General features: G+C 38.1%; 1 protein-coding gene across 3 annotated transcripts in view; it reads right to left on the bottom strand.

Annotated features, from left to right (window-relative positions):
- LOC1278729 (transmembrane protein 132E) overlaps positions 1–22,399 on the bottom strand; it is a 59,382-nt gene extending 36,983 nt beyond the window's left edge. The window contains exons 1-3 of one of the 3 annotated variants that reach the window (XM_061650871.1): positions 22,192–22,399; positions 19,678–19,871; positions 1,833–2,745 (exon numbers count right to left, since the gene is read on the bottom strand). In XM_061650871.1, coding sequence (XP_061506855.1) covers positions 1,833–2,745; positions 19,678–19,732 — 968 coding nt within the window. In that variant the 5' untranslated portion in view covers positions 19,733–19,871; positions 22,192–22,399. The remainder of the gene's footprint in view (positions 1–1,832; positions 2,746–19,677; positions 19,872–22,191) is intronic. The other 2 variants (XM_061650870.1, XM_061650869.1) reach the window with 2 other exon arrangements.
- Between the last annotated feature and the right edge of the window lie 597 nt (positions 22,400–22,996).

The following is a 22,996-nucleotide window of genomic DNA, read 5'->3' as shown; positions in this document are numbered from 1 at the left end:
ATTACACCATTCCTACGTTTGATATACGCACAGTAGAAAAGTGACTCAAAAGCCTTAAAACCTCTACAGCTCCTGGTCCCGATGGCATCCCGAGTTTCATTATCAGTAGATGCTATCAGTCCCTAGCACCTGTATTAACAAACATATACAACACGTCACTGAGTTCCGGTATTTTCCCACGCTTATGGAAGTCCTCGTGGATGGTACCAATATTTAAAAAGGGGATCGCTCATGTGCTTCAAACTATCGCGGTATCACATCACTTTGTGCGGTATCAAAAGCTTTTGAGCTTCTGCTTCACGGCCGTATTCTCTTTGCTACATCGAATTACATTATGATAACCAACACGGGTTCGTACCCAAACGTGCAACATTAACGAACCTCACTGAATTCGTTGGTTTCTGCAAACTTAATCTCGACTCCGGAGGTCAAGTGGATGCTATTTACACCGATCTCAAAGCTGCTTTCGACCTCATCTCAGAAGTTAGGGATTTCGAATCAAATAGTTAAGTGGTTGCATTCCTACCTCACAGAACGCTCATACAAGATAAAGTTAAACGATCATACATCTAGAGAGGTGCTTGGCACCTCAGGGGTGCCTCAAGGCAGCAATTTGGGCCCGCTGCTCTTCATTCTTTATATAAACGATGTAGGGCAATTGCTAGCGGAACACCGTTTTCTTCTGTTTGGCGATGACGTTAAGCTGTTCGCTCCTATCAACGATACCAATGACTGCATCAATCTTCAACACGCCATTCACCTGTTTAGCATATGGTGCCGTGATAATGCAATGGTGCTATGTATCGAAAAATGTCGCGTTTTGTCTTTTTACCGTTCTCGGTCCTGCACACGATTTAACTACCAGATCGATAACATATCCGTTGAACGCACCGATACATTCCGCGACCTTGGGATCATTCTCGACACACGTTTAACATTTAACGATCACCTAGAGAATATAGTGTCCAGAGGGAACCAACTACTGGGTTGTATTATTCGATCAACGCAAGGTTTCCGTAATCCTATGACCATAAAAACCATCTACTGTGCCTACGTTCGATCAGTGTTAGAATATGGCAGTATTGTTAGCGACCCCTGTACCGAACAATGGAGTAATCGAATCGTGGCCATCCAAAGAAAAGCGACTAGATATGCTGTAAGACTGTTACCATAGCGACAGGGCGATGTGTTACCGTCATACCAATCCCGGTGTCTGCTTTTAGGGATTCAGTCGTTGAAAAAGCGCCGTGAGATAGCTAAATGCCTTTTTATATCAGGACTACTTAACCATCATATTGATGCTCCTACTCTATTAGCTACGATAGAATTTAACGCGCCATCTAGGAATCTACGTACACGTCAATTCATATCCGTCCCTCGTTATAGAACTCGTTTTGGCCAGTCTGATCCTATGTCAGCTATGTGTCGAACTTTCATAAATAACTTTGATTTATTTGATTTCAACATACCACAGAATGTTTTTAGAGATAGACTCAGGACACAACTTACGTAATAATTTTATTTTCAAAATACATTTTCTATTCTTGTGCATCAGTTCTCCCCTATCGATTTATGTACCTTAAATAGTCTATAAGCACTAATTTAAGTACATTCATGTAGGATCTTCAAGATACCGATAAAAAATAAACAACAATAAACAATGTTCTAAAATATAAAAGGAAAAAACTGTTTTCAAAAATATTTTTGATAATAGCTTCACCCATTCTTGTGATCAAGTTTGAAAAAGTGACTGCTAATTATTCTTTATAGTTACTTATATAGATATTTCAAAAACAATATGTTTCGATTTATAAAAAAATAAAACTACGTACCTTACTATAAATACAGCAATATTCTGACCTTTTTCTGGATGAAGAAAAACTGGAACGTGTAATTTTGACAGTGGATACAGAGGTTGTTGAGGAACCATCATAGTAAGCGTATTATCAGCGCGTAGTTCTTTGTATGGTAACTGTGATTGAATAAGAGGAATTTTTGCAAAAGGTGTCAACGGTTGAATCTGTACTTTAGGTTCACAAAGTTCTGGACTTCGTGCAGGAGGCTCGAATACACTATAAGACACTTGTACTATTCTTTGTGGGCTCTTGGGTGGCGTGCTGGAGATACGTCCGTCTCTTTCTGGAGGAGGTAAAGGTGGCCACCAGTTGGATGGTATAATTACTTCGGCTACACATACGCCATCTTCGCCTTCCGGCATACACTTCCCTTTAAGTGGAATTTGGTTACCCATCGACGCATGAAGCAGTACGCAAATTTTCTGTCTTTGTAAATGACCGCCTGGATCTGCACCAGCATGAAACAAAACGCGAAGTACAGGTGAATCACGTGCGACAGTGTTTCGTACTACATGGGCGGATATATCTAACTGAAGATTTGATTGTTGTTGTAATTCCATCAATGTGGCGGTTGTATTATGTGTGGAACTTCCTTCAGTATGTGTGCTTTCAAGTACGTCTGGAACGATGTAACGGGCAGGTACTGTTTGCTTTGTAGAAAACGGCCCATAGCTAGCTCTAACAGATACTGGTTGTGTAGTTTGTACTACCGTGAATCGGTCCACCGATAATACGGAATCACCATTAGATGATCGTACTTTACCATAGTTTGATGTTGCAGCCGATACCACAGATGCTAAAGCACTTTGTCGCGGAGAATGCTTCAGAAAGAATCCACTATCTGGCGTTTCAAAATGAACCTCAACACCAAAAGTGAGACTTATAATTCCTGAAAAAAAAACGAAAAAGAAAAATATATGAATATTTTAATGTATGTATTTCATTAGGTGCCTTTACATGGAACAATCATTTGATAGCGAATCTTTCCTCTTATCTAGGGGTTTTCAATCCACTTTAATGTTAGAACAGAAGATTTCAGCTACGTTAAACGAATGCTGAAGGCTGCAGGGGTGATTGCCAAGCCTTGAAAGCCAGTTCAAAACAATAGCACTTACTTTGTAGCGGCCTAAGAGAACATCGATGGTGAAGTGGGTGGTGGGAGGAAAAAAATATCGGACTAGGATTACATTCTTCAACTATCTATGTAACAGCAGCAAATATTTATATTCTGCTAAAAAATCGTTGTTGAGCTTTTTAGTTTCGCTTTTGTTTGATCGGATCAGTTTTGAACCGTTGTTCACAAAATTGATAAGGTTCTCATGGCAATTTCAAAATAATTTTTGAAAAACTTTTTACATACTTTGGTTTGCATTTTCAAAACAATAATTACAGGAGAAAAAAATTGTGATATTCGAAAAAAATATATTTTGATATTTACCCTTATAAAACTTATAAAACCTTAAAATAAGTTATAAAAACACTTTTTAAAAATCGTTCAAAAACGTGTTTCTTTAAAACCTCTCTAGAATATGTTATTTATATTTTTGAACGATTTTTAAATGCGTTAGTTAGCACATAAAACCTGTTTTTCGATGTGTCTTTATAGTTATGGTACGTCCATAAATTTGTTTTTTCGTCATAAGTCGTGTAAAAATGTGTTAAAAAAAATTTAAAAAAATATACGAAGATGTGAAATAGTATTCTGCACAACTTATACATTCACTGTTTTTATCTATCTCTTATGGATTTTCCGCAAATCGCGAAAAACGACTGTCCATATAGTTGTGGTAGGCGCTGTAGCTCCATAAAATAAGTTAAATAAGACATTTTTTCGCAAATAAAAATACAAATTCCCTTATAAAACGTACTACCTACCCGGGTAGGTGGTCATAAAGATGAGGGTGTATTTTTGGTCATAGAAACGAAGGTTAAACGAATACTGAAGGTTGCACGGGTGATTTGAAATCTTGAAAGCCAGTTCAAAACAAAAAGTTTTGTTTTCAAAATCGTAGGGGAAGGTAGGTAAAGACGGACACCTTAAGGGAAATGGTAAAAATCTAGGGAAATATAAGTGCAACGACCATGAAAATGTGCATACATTATCCTACACTCATGTTTTATCAGAAAATGTGTTGAAACTTTTAAGTTTCCATCGATTATTGCGTTTTTTCCATGAATGAAAAACATGGTTTTTTTCGTGCGGTTTTGAAATGTTCGGGTAAGACGGACACCTGATATGGGAAAGATGGACACCATGAAGGGTAAGATGGACACCTGTAGAAAACGTTGGAAATTGAAGAGTTTTACAGTATTTTAATAAATTCTATCGCTTTCCACGTCCTGGTACGTTTATAAACCAATTCTTGGCCTATTGCAACGACGATTCATTCAGCCATGGTTTTAGGAACTGTAAGCGCCGATTTTAAAACATCGTAGAATGCAGCATCTAAAGCATTATAGAAATATTGCACACTTACAGCTGATGTTGCTCCAGCTTACAGAACAACAGTCTAGAACTTCCTTTTAGGAAAAGTCCACAACCCCAGTCTTTTTTGAGGGGCTTGTTAATAGTTCAATCCATGTTCCACCATGTCACAATTCAACATTTGATATTTGTAATCCCATAGAATTTCTCATCTATTCCTGAACAATGTCGTATCAATGCCTCTTCTTTTTATTGTTTAAAGTTGTCCAAGTCGTGACAAGATATTGGATTTCGTGAAGCGCCTCATCAGCGTCGAGCGAGTAATAGCATAACGAATGGCTACTGTTGGTTGGTTTATAGCATCGGAATACCCTTATTTAAGGTATTTGATGAAATTTATTCATAACCAATTGATATAAGAAGTAAAATAAATCAATAAATTTGGTGTCCATCTTTCCCTACAACAAAGTGTCCGTCTTTCCCGCTTTGGTGTCAGGATGTTTAAACCACCAAACAATATTTTGTATTGCTTTCATTCTCGTTCTTTCGCCAGTTTTTTCATTAATGATCACGACAACTCATTCATGAAATAAAACTTCCGGAAATATAAACAATACAAGTTGTAGAGCTTAAGATCCGTAGTAGTCAAATTAGATCCACAAGGATGCTCATGATTGAAAATTTATTTTGTTCGTGGATTTAACCAATTTTGCATATATTATGCCAAAAATGTTCTCAAATGTGTTGTTTAACTTTAATTTAAGATGCTGCATTGTTGATTTCTTCGAAAATTACCATTTTGATGCATTTATGAGAAGTGTCCATCTTACCCGCAGTGTCCGTCTTTACCTACCTTCCCCTAACACTATTTTTCAATATCGATATACGCCATTTCATTCTGTCAGTTTGGCGGGAAATACGTCAAAATATTGAAAGATTTATGTTTTGATTTTAAATGTGCAGCATTTATATTTTAGAATGCAAATACAATCATTATGTAACAAATAATAATATAAATAAATAAATTTATTTTAATACATAAATGAGACCCATAATCTTTTATTTGCAATGATTTGTTGTTCATAGAAATCTATGCTAGTATGAACTATGGGCCTGTTGAAGGGATATTTTTAATTTTATTATGTTAAAGAGAATAAACTCTATGCAGGTAGTATTTCACCATGCATTTCGATAACATCTTTGACAGCTCATATGTCAAATCGTTACAATTTATGAAAGTCATTACATAAGTAATTGAATTTATGAGAATACTAAACTTAACCAAAAATTAGCTTTTACCTTTTACCCGCTGCGCAAATTTCAGCAGTTGCCTGCGCAGCCAATGCACAATAGGCAGTTTAGAACAAATTGCGGGATAAAATTATTTTTGCAGAAATTGTTAGTTTTTATCGTTTGTAGTAAAGTATTATGATAGTAAATAACATTTTATTTGTAGTTCGCATCCATACCACCAGGTGGCGCTACATAAAATAGTGTTTTAAGGGATCTTTGCTTAGTTTTATTAATTTTGTGAGTTTTTTTTCTTGTATTATTTGTTGCTAATAGTATAAACCATTTTAAAATACACTGTAATGTTCCGTAATGAAGATTAAATAAATAATAATAATAATAATATATAAACAAAACATAATAATTTTAAATAAGATAATTTTTTCTGCTTTGTATAGGACAATTGTAGCTAATTCTCGTCACTTTTACTCACAGGTAGTACAAATATTAAAAATTTACATACACAACTTAGGTGGATGCTATTACAAGCTCGTGACGTCTAGTTCACTTTTCTAAAGACATGAATAAAGGCATTTAAATAATTAGATAGAGCAGGTGCATTGAAATAAAGAACTTCCCAAATTCGTAATGAAAAGCAGCACATATTGTTTGTCTTTGAACATTCATCCAATACCTTTCCAAGTGCTGTACTGCCTTCAGAAGGGGTAATAAAACTAAAAATCCTTCTTGGTTTTACAACTATCTAAAAAAATCAAAATTGCACGATAGCTACAAACTAAGTATTTACTTCATTTGTAAAGTTAAACCCTGTCTTTATTTTAGTGCGTGTAGATACTGATATTGAACTGGTTAACGAATCAGAGGAATACAGCTCATTATACAAAATGTCCTTCTGGATGCATTTTCTTTCTTGCAAAATATTCTTTGTAGCATCTCCCCTCTATCCTTATATTTAGTTTGTCATGAGTTTTGGGAGTTTCTTCTCCCAAAACGCCAATAGATGCTACTGCATTCATAACGTTTTCCTGTTATGCGTATAATTTAAGAATTACTTTCCTTATATCCTTCTATAATCTGCAGTAGGACCAAAAGGTATTTGGTTCTGATTTGCTTCATTATATTTAATGATAAAGTTAGGTTATAATAGAAATTTACATATTAGATAAGTACATGAGCTGAAACTAAGATACACAGCTTCGTAATTGAAATGAAAGTTGATCAAAAGCACGTAGAATATATTTTTTTAGAATACACGAAATACGCTACACTAGGCACCTATGGAGCCGCCTAGTTACGCATGTGTCTGTTTTTAGAAAAAGTTGATGTGAAAAAACTTCAATAAAATTCGCGTTCGCAAACTTTCGCAGAATATTTCTTCACAGATTGATAGTATATATATTACACTATGATGTGACATATATGAGACAACGCCACTCTATGCCACTTTTATAATGGCATCAAGTCAAAAATTAAAATTATGAAAATTTTCAGGAGGTTTCTTCAGTTATTATCGTATATTTTTGCATAAAATTAACTTAGCTCAAAATTTTTCATGTGTTTATAAAGCTGACTAAATATCCTTCATAAAATGTCTAAATTTATCAAAATCGGTTCATATTTGAAAAAGTTACAAAGGTTTAAAGTTTTCCAAAAAAGTGAAGATTTTTCTGCGTTTTTTTAACAAATCTCGACTTTGAGAGGTGTTTTCTAGAGAACCAGAACAGATAAAGAGCTCATATTTGGTATTTTTCTTAGTTTAACCCTTAGTATTAAAACCTATTATTTGGAATTGCGCTATTACAAAGTTGATTTTTTGAATTTCATCTCGGCAAATGCCCATTGTGCAATGGGGCAAAATTTGCGCTGGGTTGAGCAGTTTTGGCGCCCTCTGTTGGGGAAATAGACGAACTATTTCACGCGGTGGAGCAAAAAAAATGTTTTTGTCGCCCATTTTTTCGACTTCTTCCTCTCCCTCCTTCGCCCTTTCTTGCCTTACTTGCGTTTCTGCCCGTGTCTTTCGCCGTCAGCTGATTGTGTGTATGTGTTGGTATATATGTGCATTGCGGTTGTGTATTGTAATTGGTGGATGTTAGCATTTATTTATATATGACGATGCGCGAGAAATTAATTCATTTTAGGATTTAAAGTATTATCGGTGTACTGATGGTTTATTTTATTTCGTGCCGCTACTGATGACGCCATTTGATGCCCGTGCTTATCGAGGATGGAAAAGCCTATTTCAAACAAGCGTAGGAGAACGTCTAACACTAATCTAATTTTTTTTAATTTGAATATGTTTGATGCTTCAACGACCTTCTAAGCATCATGTAGCACGGTGTATAGTGGCAATAACATATTTTTTTAAATGTGCCGAAATTTGTCACGAGTTTTCGGGTTTCGACACACACACGCACACAGCGCGGGAAAGTGACCGTTCATTCTATCATGTCGCGATCCCCCACCCCGCCCGGCGCTTTGAATGAGGATGCGCTACAAGATAGCTGAACCAGCCGTTCTACCGATAAGATAGTCGTACTCGCTCGTGCGCATACATGTGTGCGTGCGTGTTTGTGCGTGCGTGCGTGCGTGTGGAAACCCCAAAAATGTTTGATCCTGATGCGTACATTTTCATCCGCTGCGGCTACAAAGTCGGTGCATTTTTGATCTCGCAACCTGAGCGACAACACAACCATTGGATTGGCACCACCATTTTTGCAATCGGCTCTGCTGTTTGGGGTATCAAAAAGACACACGATCGAAGCAAACGTGCGTGTGATATGTAGAACATTTCTTTCCAATACAGGTAGACTAGTGGAAGTAAAACTTTAATTGAATTCAAACAAAAGATAATTCTGGATTTGTTTGTTATGGTGCGCGTGTGGTGCTGCACCTGTCCGTCCAAAATCTGGTGGCTTGTTGGCTTGGAGTCGGTATCATGACGCCGTGCGGCCGGCACTGCCTTGGAATGGGTAAGGCTCGGTATGTCCTTCGGTCAAGTGTATTCCCTGCATTTGTCGCGCCACGGCGGTAGACCCGGCAGCAACAAAGTTCATCGTCCCCGGTACGAATGGCGCTTCAAAGTTCTTTTTCTTATTATTATTCTTGTCATTACGGCCTACGCGATCGTCCAGGCCTTTTCACTTGAGTACCACGTCGCCGGATAGTCAGCTCTTGCTACGGCGGACGGTTCATACGCGGTTAGAACCCACGACGGCCATGCAGATGTGCGGAATGATGGCGGTGCCGCGGGACCGCTCCTATCCAGCGAACAACTTGCATACTGCCACACTGTCTCCTGCCCGATGCATACGCTGCAGGCAGGGGGGAGGATGCACCTCCACAATAAAAAAAAACACCGTCATGAACCAGCGGCAGATCTAACGGTAGGCAGACTAGGCGGTCGCCGAAGATCTCTAGTCTGTAGTATGCCGTATGTTTACAAGTGGACAGAGTATTAGCGACAATGGCCCCCGGAAAGATGGTCGTTGGGCCCCCGTGGCTGGAGAACCAATTGCCCCCCCCCCCCCCCCCCCCCCCATGCCGCCAGCAATTTTAGGGCCTGTGACCGATGATCGTAGGAGTCTCATGGCAACCGCTCCCCCTCCCTCCCTCCCTCCCGCCGGCAATTTAGGTATACTGTTCAATCTCCCAATAGCTGTGTGCCAGTACCCTCTCCTCTCGGTCAGCAGCTACCATTTACAGGGGCCTCAACTTGTCTTTCCGCCTAGGGCCCCCGATTCCCCCAATCCGCCACTGTCATCAACACCTTCCTTTCTTTGACCGATGAATCATAACATTCCGGAAGAAAACACATTTGGCGAAAGTGTTGCACACATACGCCCTTGCGCAGACGGCTCAGTCTATCTGTGTAATCTACAACATACGAAAGCAAAAGCTTAGGGTAACAAAGTTATGCTTAATGCTTAACACGTTCAGTTCGATGGCAGGCCCCAGGGACTGCCAGTGAAATTTCCAGGATGCCGGTTTCACAATCAGCTTGCGTTCTAGATGCCGGCGGAAAGGAAAGTTGATGAAAATCAGCGCCGGGATGAACGTGTTAATGCGAATTAGGATTCTGCGCGTGAGCTAGCGATTCCGTAGTCAATTTTAGATTGCAGCGAACTCATTGCACTTTTTTGGTTTGATTTGTGAAAATTCAAATGCATCGTTCCAATGTGAGTTAACGGTTTTTTAAGCGCCACAGCAACTCATGCGGAGCCAGGGGGGGCTCGACGAGCTGCTCGACAAATTTGCCGTTGGAGAGAAAAGGAAGGCATGATAAAATTCTCAGAACTCCATGATTTCTTCCGTCGCTTTGCACAGCGGGTAAAAAGTAAATCTAATACAGGGTTTACCTAGCCAATCCGGCATCGTCAAAGCGTAAACACTCAATTGGGCACTGTCATTTCTATTCGGGCCTTGTGAAGTATGAATCGGGCATAGTACAGAATGAAAGCGTCCTACTCTTGAAGGTGTCAAATCGGTAGCTTCGGTGTGTTTGATCCATCAAGTTGTTTAAAAATTCGTATTTTGCATGTTGTTTAACTTATTATGTATTATATTAAAATGTTTACCTAATTAAATCACCAAACATATTATATTTTTAAAAAAATATAAAACCAAATTGCATTGTACGGATTTCATTTAAAAATTAAAAAAAGGGAATTTGTATGACTAGTTAATTTGGCCCAGTTGCAGGGTTTTGCAACATAACCTTAGACGTGTATACTGACTGCAGGGCACATTTAAAGGTTGTCATGCAAACATGTGGATAACTAATCCTGTTCTCTTTTGGTGTCTTTTTACTAATACTCTGTAAGACCGTGTTTCATCCAATTTCTATCAATTCAGGTTCAGGACAGGTTTCTATCCAATTCTTATCCCAGTTCATCGCCCTTCCATATTTTGTCGTATCTACAATATGTGGTAAATTTTACTGTTTCCATTACATGAGCAATCATGGTCCACTTTCTTTCTCAGTATGTTGACTATTGGCTGGACTCGTGGTACTCGTACGACTTAACAACATGCCCATCATGGGTTCAAGTCCCAAATGAACCGTGTCCCCATACGTATGACTAACTATTATCCTGCCATGGGTTATCAAAAAGTCATTAAAAACCAAGACCCGCTGTGGTACAGGCAGGCCTTGACCGACAACGGTTGTTGTGGCAAAGCAGATTGTGAACTATTCCGCTGTCATTGACCATTTTTACAACCGCATACGACACACCAAAATTTAATTTAGACGTTATGAACTTATGGAATAGCTACTATGAAATGTTCATATGACATATGGGTCCGAGTTTCCCATCCACAGGGCTCACCGTCACGGCTTATTATAGACCCGTATCCCCTTCTGCAATAGTATTTGTGCACCAAGCTGCCATGGATGTCCAGGAGTGCTAAATACTAATAAAAACAATTAAACAAACTTCATTCAAAATTGTTGTTTCATCAAGTGCTCATATAAAAAAGAACCCAGAAATGTTTTTATTCCGTGTACATTATTGTCCCACTATTTTTCCCAATAGGAGTTGCAGTTCATTTAAGTTTTTCAGTTCAGTTCAGTTGTAATGCCACTGCTGAACCATAAAATAATTTTTCCCGCAAGATATACTTTCAATGGATGAATAAATATTTAAATTCAATGATTCAATTTTAGATTTTATTTAACTGTTTAAGACAACTCGTACAAAGCCTTATCCGCCCATCTACGTATGGAGGCCCGATACATGGGAAATATGAACTCGTTAGATGCATGTTTTAAAGTTGTTCACTTAGTCCTAGTTATGTAACTCCGATGGATTTACTGTATTGCATTTTACCACGCATTTTTGGGTTAATCTACAATGAAAAATTGTAATTATTCAACGTTCATAGCGTACGATTTTGCAATCCTTTCAAGCGAGCATTTGACTTTAAAACTATTATTATTTAAACGCTTTGAGCCACACAACTCTACTACGCATAATCAAATAGATGGAACGGGGTAGAGTCTCTACCACAGAATTATTTAGAATTACTGGGAATAATTTGATGATTGTTGATACACTTTCAATACGTCGGCAAAAGAATACAATGATTTATTTCAATTTGAATACCTCAATGATTCAATCACTCTACCATTGCTTGTTGCCTCGAAGAAAGGAAACTACGCAAAGAAATAAAAATCATCCAAGCACCCATATTTGGTTAGCAACACCATTCTATAGTGAGTAACTTTTTCGTAAACAGAGTTTCTATAGTGAGTAAGCGTCACCTATGAGCGTAACGTGAGCGTAACGTGAGCGTCACCTCTTACTTCGTTTTGTATAGGGAGATTTTTTATGTGATTAAACTTAAAAATAGAGAATTTTCTTACATATCAGTTCAACTACTAGCAAAAAAGTATTGTTTTACAGTTAGAAAGCAACAAAATATAAAGTAGGCCCAACTCGTTCTGTACTTTGCCCGATTCATACTTCACAAGGCTCGAATAGAAATGACAGTGCCCAATTGAGGGTTTACGACGCCCGAAACAGTATTTACGGCGACTGATAACGCTTTGACGATGCCGGATTGGCTAGGTAAACCCTGTAAAACCCCATTTACCACCCTAATAACCAAGCAAATTTTAGACAAAAGCGAAGAATACCTAATAAAGAAAGCTCAACGGGAAACATACCCACCAGAAATGTCATTCCTGAAATTAAAAAAAAACCCGGTCATTCAGAATAGCTCAATTCGTGGCCTTTATCCAACACTGAACAACGAAGGTGTTATGCGCTCAAGAGGTAGGCTAGATCACGTAAAATACCAGTAAATAGCAGTACGATACGAGATACCCAATCATTCTCCCAAAGAACCTCCACGTGACAAGGCTCAAATTAATCCACTACCATGAAAAATATTACCATATGAAATTAGAATCCGCATTAGCAGCCATAAGGCAAAAAATTCTGGGTAATAGATCTAAGAACCGCCTTTAAGCAAGTGGTAAGCAATTGCCAACATTGCAAAAACGAACGGGCCAAGCCAGCTCCTCCACTAATGGCACCACTACCAGAATGCCAAACCGCCGCAGGGAAAAAAAACCCTTTACACACACGGAAGTCGGTTAGTTCGAACCCCTAACAGTCACTGTAGGAAGACGCACAGAAAAAGATGGGGGTACTTTTTACATGCCTGTACACTAGAGCTGTTCACATCGAAATCGCCACAAACATGAGCACTGATGCCTTCGTAATGTACTTGAAAAGTATGCAACATAGAAGAGCAAAAATCTCCTGTATGTACAGCGACAACGGCACCAATTTCGTGGGTGCCGACAACGAGCTGAGACGCTTCCGAGAGAGACGCGCCTCGGATGGCATCAACTGGGCTTTCAATCCCCCCGGCTCACCGCACTTTGGCGGGTCCTGGGAAAGAATGGTTGGCGAAATTAAAAGCCTACTACCTATAGCAGAAAGCTATAAGGAAGACGTACTTAGGACAATCCTTACTGAACTATAATTTATAACAAATAAAAGACCTCTGACGTATATACCCCTGAGCATAGAAGACAACGAACCCTTAACACCTGCCCATTTTTTTATATGATGCTCCGGGGAAGCCGAACCTAATATCTCAGGCACTAGCAAGACATCCCGAGCCGATTGGGAGAAGGCTCAAGCAATAACACAGGAATACTTGAAGAGGTGGGTTAACGAATATCCTCCCAAACTCGCGAGACGCGAAAAGTGAACACACCCTGCTAAACCATTAGAAGTGGGAAGCGTAGTCAATTTTCCCGACGAGCATAAGAAAAGTGAATGGAAAAAGGGAGTAATCTGTGAACTAAACTACGGCAAAGACGGACAAACTCGCTCTGCTCGTGTACGAGTCGGGGACTATGAACTGACAAAACCAACTGTAAAACTAGCAGTGGGGGCCTTCACGATTCTAGTTAGTTTTTTGTATGGAGTTTGACAGTTGGAGGCTGAAATCATGTAAACAATCCATACAAAACCACACAAAAAACTAGCCTGCGATTTTCAGTCTAGAGCATTTTAGCCTAAAAGCTAGAATGAGATTCGAGTACCTGCTCGAAAACACGGTGTTGTTTACATTTATTCCAAAGTGCATTAAAGAGATCAGGTGGTGGAATCTGGAATCAAAGTGTATGTAGTCCAGGTGGTCTCATAGCATTTTTTCATAACAAATTTTGAGCATCACTTTTTGGCAGAACGGGTGAAAACTTATTCTCAAACAAGCTTTCTGGAGGCTTGACGATTACTCAAAACACTCCTACAATCTTCATTTAGACTAGTTAAGGCCCGGTAAAATCTACCGGATGTCCTCAAATTTCGAATTATTTTCAAACTCTCCACGTTCAGTGGCAACAACCATAACTCAAACACCTATTTGTTCTTATGCGTTACACCACGAATGTGTTAACCTTGTAACTTCCTGGACAGTTTTTACTGTACTTTGCAGGAACGTTAAATATCGTTGAAGCTTCCTTGGGAGCCAAGTCACGCAATTTTGTAATTTTCGAACTGATACGTTCCATGCCTCTGTTGTTACAAATGTATAATTTTTTGATTACTATTTTTTAGTTATCGGCGTGATTTTTTGGAAAGCATAGCTAAGTAGTAACCTCAACAACGTGTTCATTGAATAACGTATTGATGTGCAGTGGATTAAAAAAATAGAGTGCCGCTAATACATATACAACATTTTTAGATCCAATCCCAATTGCGTACTTAAAAACATACAATTTTTGAAATACTCACTTTTGCTTCAATCCATTTTGTGTTTTTTGTGCCCATAAATGTAAGATTGAACTACAAAAATATGATATCGCACATGGTTCGAATTCCATTTCTTTTCTTTTTTTTGACTTATGTTTCATACGTTAGGTAATAAGTAATAGATGCTTGGATTGATTAGATTGATGAGATTTTCAATGTCAATTTTCCCGGTCTTAAATTTCAAAAAGGTCATTTCCAAAACGCCATCAAAATTTTATTTTATTATCCTGAAACTGGTTTTGAAGTATTAAATGGAATTGGTATTTGTGTATGAGACAATTGTTATTGTTCATAATCATTCCAAATGTGTAGTTCTAATATTCCGATCTATACTGTTATAGAAAAGAATGGTTCAACACTGTTACAGCCTTCCCAGCAGTAGCGTATTTAACGGTAAGCAAAGTAAGCAATTGCGGGGGGCCCCGTCAATGCGGGGCTCCGGAATCTTTAGTCCATTATCCATAACAGTTGATAGAATATGGCACTGTATTAGCAAGGAGGACCCCGTGGGTGATGGACGTTGGGGCCCCGCGCTAGACGAACCCTAAGCACCCCCCCCCCCCCTCCCGGCAGCAACCAAATTTAAGTTGAAATGTTACATAATCAAAGACAGATGCCCAGTACCCCCCAGTAATCATGTACAAAGGGGCCTCAACACTTCTTACTGCTTAGGCCCCCGACACTGTAAACCCGCTGCTGCTTCCCAGATCAATTAACTAAATTCACGTTTACTGCCAAACTACTTTATTTACTCTTGAACCCCCACATCTTTCAGATTTTGCTTTTAATTTGACATGTCCTTAATTACAACTTGGTTGTTCTTAATTAGCACCATAGTACGGTGATAGCATCACATGGTAGATATCGCCATCATTCTTGATAGATACAGTCAGAATCTTTTCAGCCCTCTTGGGCACGTTACAGTAAGCATAGTTTCATTGTGGATCGTTCTGCAGTTGATGCTGATCCGGCTAAATGCAGTGCGCACGGTTGTCTCACCTAATGCGCAGTATGTTGCAGCCATGTTGCGCAATGAACCATCTCTTCTTTTAGTGCTTTGTTCCCGAAGGACATCCTGAAATAAGGAGTTCTTCCCACCCGCGAGCAAATCGTTACAAATTCAATTTTAATTTTCAAGCCATCAATACTCCCGCCGCTTCCTCGCTCGAAATTTCATCTAGGTTTTTTAGCATATAGGCGGTTAGGGTCTCTCGCTTACATCTGCTTCTTATTGTCATGCGTTTTCCTTGTCCCGACTCAACCAATATTGCGGAGTAGTAGATTTGGGGCGGTCCCGTCGTACGTGGTCGTCAACTCGAACGACTCAATAACATGCCCGTCATGGGTTCAAGCCCATGGACCGTCCCCCCGTAGCAAGGATTGACTATCCGTCTACGTGATAATGAATTAAATCTCAAAAGCCTATGCAGGCCGGCATGTCCGCATAGGACGTTATGCCAAATAGAAGAAGATTTGAGGGAGTGTACATGTTCGACGTCCTGGGTATAGCAACCCGTGTAGGTTATTCTGTACCACACTTATCTGCCGATGACGACGGTGTATGTAGTATTCGAGGTGCTTAAGCACCAATGTTGAGTATGGTTGGCTTTATGAATGATTGAATTAATTGGAATATCAACCATTTCACAATTAAACTATTTTGCATAGTTTTCAAACATGTTTTTTTTTAATATTGCCTTGAATATCTTGATTTATAATGGGAAGGGGTATGAGATGGGACACATTATCATCAGGTGGCTAATTTGCAACTTTAAATATTTAAAAAAATCATTATGTCCAATGCCATGTGATTTCGAATTGGTTTGTGTAAACAAAAAGTCTAAGTAACCATTGCACTCATTATTTGCGGGCTAGCAGTGGTGCATGGAGCAAGTCCTTTCGCAGCAACGCGCGTTGCTAAGAGAGTTCTGCTCTCACCGCTTTCTTTCTCTCTCGCTGAATGTTTACTCTCACGTCATTGCGGCGATTTTCGATTTTATATATAGTGAGAAGCAGAAGCGATAAAAATCAGCCTTCTAAATTCATACACCTTGGGATAAGCCCACCTTTATATTATACCCACTTAGATAGCTGCTCGAAAACTGCTATACAATGCAAACAGCTGACAGGCTGAAATTTCAACCTACGAATATCAAACGGAAAGGGCCCCAGTATTGGACTAAGAGCAGAAAACGTAAAAGCGAAAACTAGCGAGTTCCCCAACTGGGGAAAAACAAGAACTCCAGGCACCGAATTAATAAAGAGGAATCCAATCTCAAGCAAAGCGACATAAACCGAAGATAACAGCAGTAAAATGGAAGCCTACAGCCAATTTTAATACTTTACTTTCTAAGCTACGGCTACAAAACGGCAGGCCTAACAATAGTGCCAATATCAGAAGCAGGCATATTTTTCGACCACATTGGGTCGTTGCTCCTACAAAAAGGGATATGGGAAACGACATACCACACACAGACGTACTCCGACAATGACACGAGTACGATTCAACTCATCGAAAGAAATCTTAACATAGCTTTCAATTCCATCAACATAACTGACCCCAAACTTACTCATTTAAAGAACGCCCTGCGTGCCAGCGTGAGTGCGGTTATGCAATCCAGCTGATTCGTGATTCGGTCCGATCAAGAACAAGGCGATTCTGCGGGATCTTTGATTTCATAAAAGACGTACTGTTTGGGAGAGATAGTATGGACGAACAACTAGCTGTACTTAGAGCTAGCGAGGACGAGAAAATCGCTCACGTCTCGGAAAAATTGTCCGAAGCAAACAAACGACATGACGAAATAACAGACAATCTACACACCAGACTAAACGGACTGAACAATGGATTAGACGAACTCAGGAGGCAGTTCATCGTTAATAAAAAGAACGCTCTTACAAAATTTACTCAAGACTATAAGACTATAATGCTAACAAGCACAATAATTCAAGAAATAATAAATAAGTACAATGCAATAGAAACAAACCCCCTAGATATGACCGATAGGAATAGGAAAGAATATCAAAAGATCCGGCACCGTCCTAGACAGATAACAGGCAAAGACTCGAAAACGGAGAAATAATATTGGTAATCCAAAACACAATCGTATTGAAAAACATTTCAAGATGCTCAATATTATTCCGATCCCGGACTTAGAAAATCGCACCACTATAGACACTCAGCAGAAGATCATAGCTATAAATGAAAATAACCTTCTTTATCCTATAGAATTTACAGGGTTTCCAGTCCAATAAACAACTGTCCACTTGTTTATAACAATAGTCGTTTTGAATAGACACCGCTGTCTACCACTTGCTCACACGTCAGATGGTGTAAGCTACTCGGTCCAATTCATTAACACAATTTTCGCACAATTTGTAAAGGACTGCATTCTTTTTGGAGAAAGGGTAGTGTTACCGAAGAGTTTGCAAAAGAGATGTTTAAAACAATTGCATAAAGAGCACCCTGGAATAGTAAGCATGAAGGCGATAGCGCGTAGCTATGTTTACTGGCCACAAATAAATGATAACATTGTTGAGACCGTTGCTACATGTGTGTCATGTCAGTCTGCATCCAAATCACCGCCCAAGGAATCTTCAGCTTGGTCTAAGCCACTAGGTCCGTGGAAGAGAGTATACATTGATTATTCCGGGCCAATTAATTGAGTATATTTTCTTGTGATAGTGATGTGATAGTAGATGCATTTTCTAAATGGCCGGTAATAGTAAAAACCATGTCTACACCTGCGTTTGCCATTTTAAGCATTTTTGCAAACGTTGCGGCATAGCACAAATAACCACTGCCCCATATCACCCGGAAAGAAAAGGACAGGCGGAACGTTTTGTTGATACGTTCAAAAGAGCTTTAAAGAAATTAATAGTAGCTGATATGAAGCTCGAGGAGGCTTTGGATATATTCATGTTGACATACCAAACAACACCAAACCCGTGCTGGACCAAAACAAAACACCTGCTGAAATCATGTTTATCCGACCCATTCGCATTGATCTTGATCTTTTAAAACCAGCAAACACGCCAGATAATCAGCAGTTGAACGTCACTAGAGTTTTTACAAAAGGAGACAAAGTTTTAGCAAAGATTTACGCAAACAATGAGAATAAGTGGAGCCCTGGTGAGATAATTAGGCATATCGGCAAGCTGGAATGAGTTTGATAGTTATTTGTGATGTGTTAAAAATCATATGCAAAACTGAAATTTCATTAAGAAGCAAATACACCACTGGACATCTTTTGAAAAACATCCTGGAGGCGGTAAATAATTATGTGCACATTCGAAAGTGACTTGGAAAACCCTGTATTATGTGCAATATACCAAAGAGTTGAAATATGTGTAATTTAAACACCTATTCTGTTTGTGCCATATATTTGTGAAATCATTTGATTTGTGCGGACACAACACTTTTTTCACCGCAATTTGAAGTCGGATCTCTTCACCCGTTGGCCGTTAAAGTGTTGAAAATCATGCTGAATAAATTAAAAATCATGATGGATGATGGAAATGAAATATCAGATTCATGTGGATTAACATCTTGCACGCCGCGAATAACAACGTTCACATCCAAAACTGGCTTTGAAAACCCTGTAATGCTAACAGGCACAGCTTCAAAAGATATGATTCCGTCGATGGAAACGAGTAAAAAGTGTAATTATATTTAATTCTAATAATACATGTTCGGAAATACTCGAAGGGTTTTTCTGAATAGAAAAACTAAAGATTCTGAATAGAAAAACTAAAGATAGAAAGAGAAAACATTTCACTAAACATTCGCCAAAGCTTTGACCATTGACTAAGCGCTGTTGTTATGACCTTTTTTCCCCAGTGTTTAGCCGTTTCACACCCGTTGTCTTTTCATATACCCCTTTTCCGTACGTGTCAAAATATCATCACTTAAAACATAAATTTTTCTTTCATTCCTTTTTAAATATGTTGTTTTGTGATTTTGTGGTAGATTTATGGCATAGTTAGGAATGTGGGAGGCATGTAATAATGTAAAAATAATATTGTTAATATTCATTAAATTGCTAAACATGCCCATTTTGATCCGCTCTATCTTATCGATTCACAAACACTAGGCAGTGGCGAATGTAACGAGAGCACACTCAATGGATCGTTAGACCAGTATGTAACTATTGGCAGATTATGGCCCTAAATTAGCGGTTAGAGCCACAACAAACCCCCCCCCCCCCAACACAGTTTTTTTTCTTATTAACATCTAGGGCCCTGTCAATCCACCACTGTCTAGTATCGCTATTAGCAAAACAACGAAACGATTCGGTTCATTCACGGTAACTTAAAACAACCAAAATCCGAAATGTCGAATAAGCAATTATAATGGATGTAAAATACTCACCTATCAATAATGTAATCTGCATATATCCCATCGTGTAACACGAAATGTAAGACATGTTTGCACTGCTTGTTGGTTAGATGCAAAGCACTGTTAATAATAAAAATGTAAACCCGGTAAGCCCTACAAGGACAACCGTGATTCGAGTTTGTATAGCCTCCCGCAATATACTACTTGCAGTTTATGCCCTACAAAAGCTAAGAACACAATGAAAGGAAGAAAAAAGGATGTGGAACCAATGTATAAAAAAAATTTTAAAAACCGTACACAGTATAGATATTCAAGATAGGGTAATTGTGGAATCTTAGGAAATGTTTGTATAACGGTTATCAGCCCAGATATTCAAAAAAAAAACATCAATTTCTTGTCAATGGCAACTTTCAATGATAACTGTCAAAATCAAAATCGTCGTATCTGCGAATCGTCGTAACTCGAGGGGGTCGTAACTCGGGGTACGCCTGTATATATATATATATATATATATATATATATATATATATATATATATATATATATATATATATATATATATGTATATATATATATATGGATTAACATCTTGCACGCGGCGAATAACAACGTTCACATCCAAAACTGGCTTTGAAAACCCTGTAATGCTATATACATATATAAATAAATATATATATATATATATATATATATATATATATATATATATATATATATATATATATATATATATATATATATATATATATATATATATATATATATATATATATATATATATATATTTACATATATGTGTACATACAGATGGATACATCATCACTTTCATCGTTTAGTTCATATTTTATCGTCCAATCCATTCTTAGCGTATACTGTACTACTTCTTAGCATCGTAGCTGTACTTAAAAAAAAGCATCGCACATAGCACATCGTCTTTTATCACAACTTGATTCCAATACGACGGCACACCTTTTCTTCCTATGGCATAAAGTCTATGCTTGCTGCATTCCACCCCCCACCCAATTCAGCTGTAAGAATACTTCCGAATCCCGGCGTTTGTACGAGTGTATCAATATTTTCTCTCCAATTTCTCTCACATTCTCTCTCACTCCGTCTTTCTTCCGCTGGTTTGTATACGCAGCAAGCTAGTTTTATCGATTTTTTCTCTCGCATCTTCTGTACTCTGTAGCTTTATCATGTAGATTTAATCGATACTTTTTTTCAACTAACTTCTTCGTCTAACATTGCTGCTTGCGTTTAACTACATGTATTAGAGAATTTTTAAAGGTACGCTTACGTGTTTATTACAACCATGCACATTATTGCAACATGGTACATTAAAGACATAATGATACCACAAACATTAATCTGCCTGAATGAAAGAGCAATGCTTATGTTGTTTTCTTTTTATGATTGAGTAGTAAAAGAAAGACAGTATTATTTAAAAAAACATTACATCATCTAAACAAGCATAGATCACATTACTTGATTAAACGAAAATGATATGAAATGTTTCAGTGTTGTTCCTTTCAGTTTAGTTTGTTGGTCCTTACTAAAAAGTAGATTCATAACCACCCACTTCATTTTCTGCCAGGTAGTAAAACTAGGTAGGTTTTCGATAAGTATCAAATAAAGGTAACGTTAATATTTTTGTTTTTTTTTCTTTCATAAACATACTGATTTTATACACCAAATCGTAGATAATTTAATTCTACAATAAGTTAGCATCATTGTCTTGCTCACATAACCGAATCAATGTCCATTATTTTTCATTCTTACACAATTTAACAGCAGAATCGTTGCAGCATGGAGGAGCAATAGACAAATATTTAAAATTGTTATTTAGCTGCAACAATGATGAATGCATAACCAATGGAATCAAATTTTGTTTATGAATAAAACTTAATTTTACGCTCAGTTTCTTCTAATAATTTAATTATTACTATATTAAGCGTATCCTGATTTGCAAACATTTATACATCATGTATCACATCGTACAGGTTATATTTGCAATCCTTATAGATAAAATTATTTAAAAAAAACATCAACTCCATAACTTGCTGCCTTGCTGTTACGTTGAGAACAAACTAATTGATATATATATTTACGTCACAGATCCACTATTCACTACGCACAAATGCATAACGTAAACGATGCAACATTATTCGTACTACACAAACCTTATTATTTGGTTTGCGTAACTATAATCAGCACAACATCATACATTACAGTAAATATCCAATGCACATGTATGCATGAAATAGGAAGGTAAAAGAAATAATTTAACTTTCTTCAGCACGACCACTGTATAGAGTTCTTTCGTATCCTTTCCCAGTCGAGAAAATTCTCCTACTAGGAAACAATTTCACACACACTGGCACAACTTCATATAAGCCATTGCTAACTGTATACACATACGCCCACTTCTGACACTAACCCAGAGATCACGCTCTCTTTTTCCGCTCTTCAAAACACAACCTCTGATCTGGTTTGCAGTTTGCAGTTTGTTAACCTTTTTTTCAACACGTACAATATTATGATGTTTACCATCGGATCAATAAATTAGCACGGCATTTTCAAATAACATGACGCACGGATGTGAATGATTTTCTGAGCCAGCAGATAACCACAGTCTGACTAAGCTTGTGTGGAATTTAAGACTTGTTTTTGACACTCGCTGTTTAATGCAAGCTCTGCAGCCTCCTTGTATTTTGTTACTTCTTCTTCTTCTATCTCTTCCTCATTGAAACATACACATTCCAGTTCAGTCACAACGGGAGATATCTATGACATCTGCATTGACTTTTTGTATGCCAGAAATGCCTGATACAGGGGTCCTTTCCGTTTTATACGGACGTCACACGAGGCGTAAACTCAAAAAGTTTATACGGACGTCACACGAGGCGTAAACACAAAAAGTTTAAGCTTGATTTGTATGGGAGAGCGTAAACTTCCTGTCAAAAGATTATATGGTTGTATGGCTGGAATTCAGTTTACGCCAAAGTTTACGCTTCGTGTGACGTCCGTATTACCGTAGCAATAGACGATGCGCAATCTCAGATTGCACATACAGTGAACCCTCTCTTATTTGACACCTCTCCAATTTGAAAAACCTCTTATTTGAACATTTTGCACAGTCCCTTGATTTCCATTACATTTTTGTTCCTCTAATTTGGAAAACCTCTGAAAAAAGTGTCCCTCTCATTTGTGTATGGTGTTGCCATGGTTATTGAATGATGTATGCTCAAATTGGCAATCCTGTTCGCAGTTTCCTATAGCAACAGTTAAGGCTGCATACTAAATGTTCTGTCTCTTTCTTGTTTGGATGAACCTTTCATTCACTTTCCACCTC

Source organism: Anopheles gambiae, chromosome 2, assembly GCF_943734735.2.
Source record: "Anopheles gambiae chromosome 2, idAnoGambNW_F1_1, whole genome shotgun sequence".
In the NCBI taxonomy this organism is placed as follows: Eukaryota; Metazoa; Arthropoda; class Insecta; order Diptera; family Culicidae; genus Anopheles; species Anopheles gambiae.
Note: the sequence above shows the minus strand (reverse complement) of the source record. Positions and strands in the feature narration are given on the sequence as shown.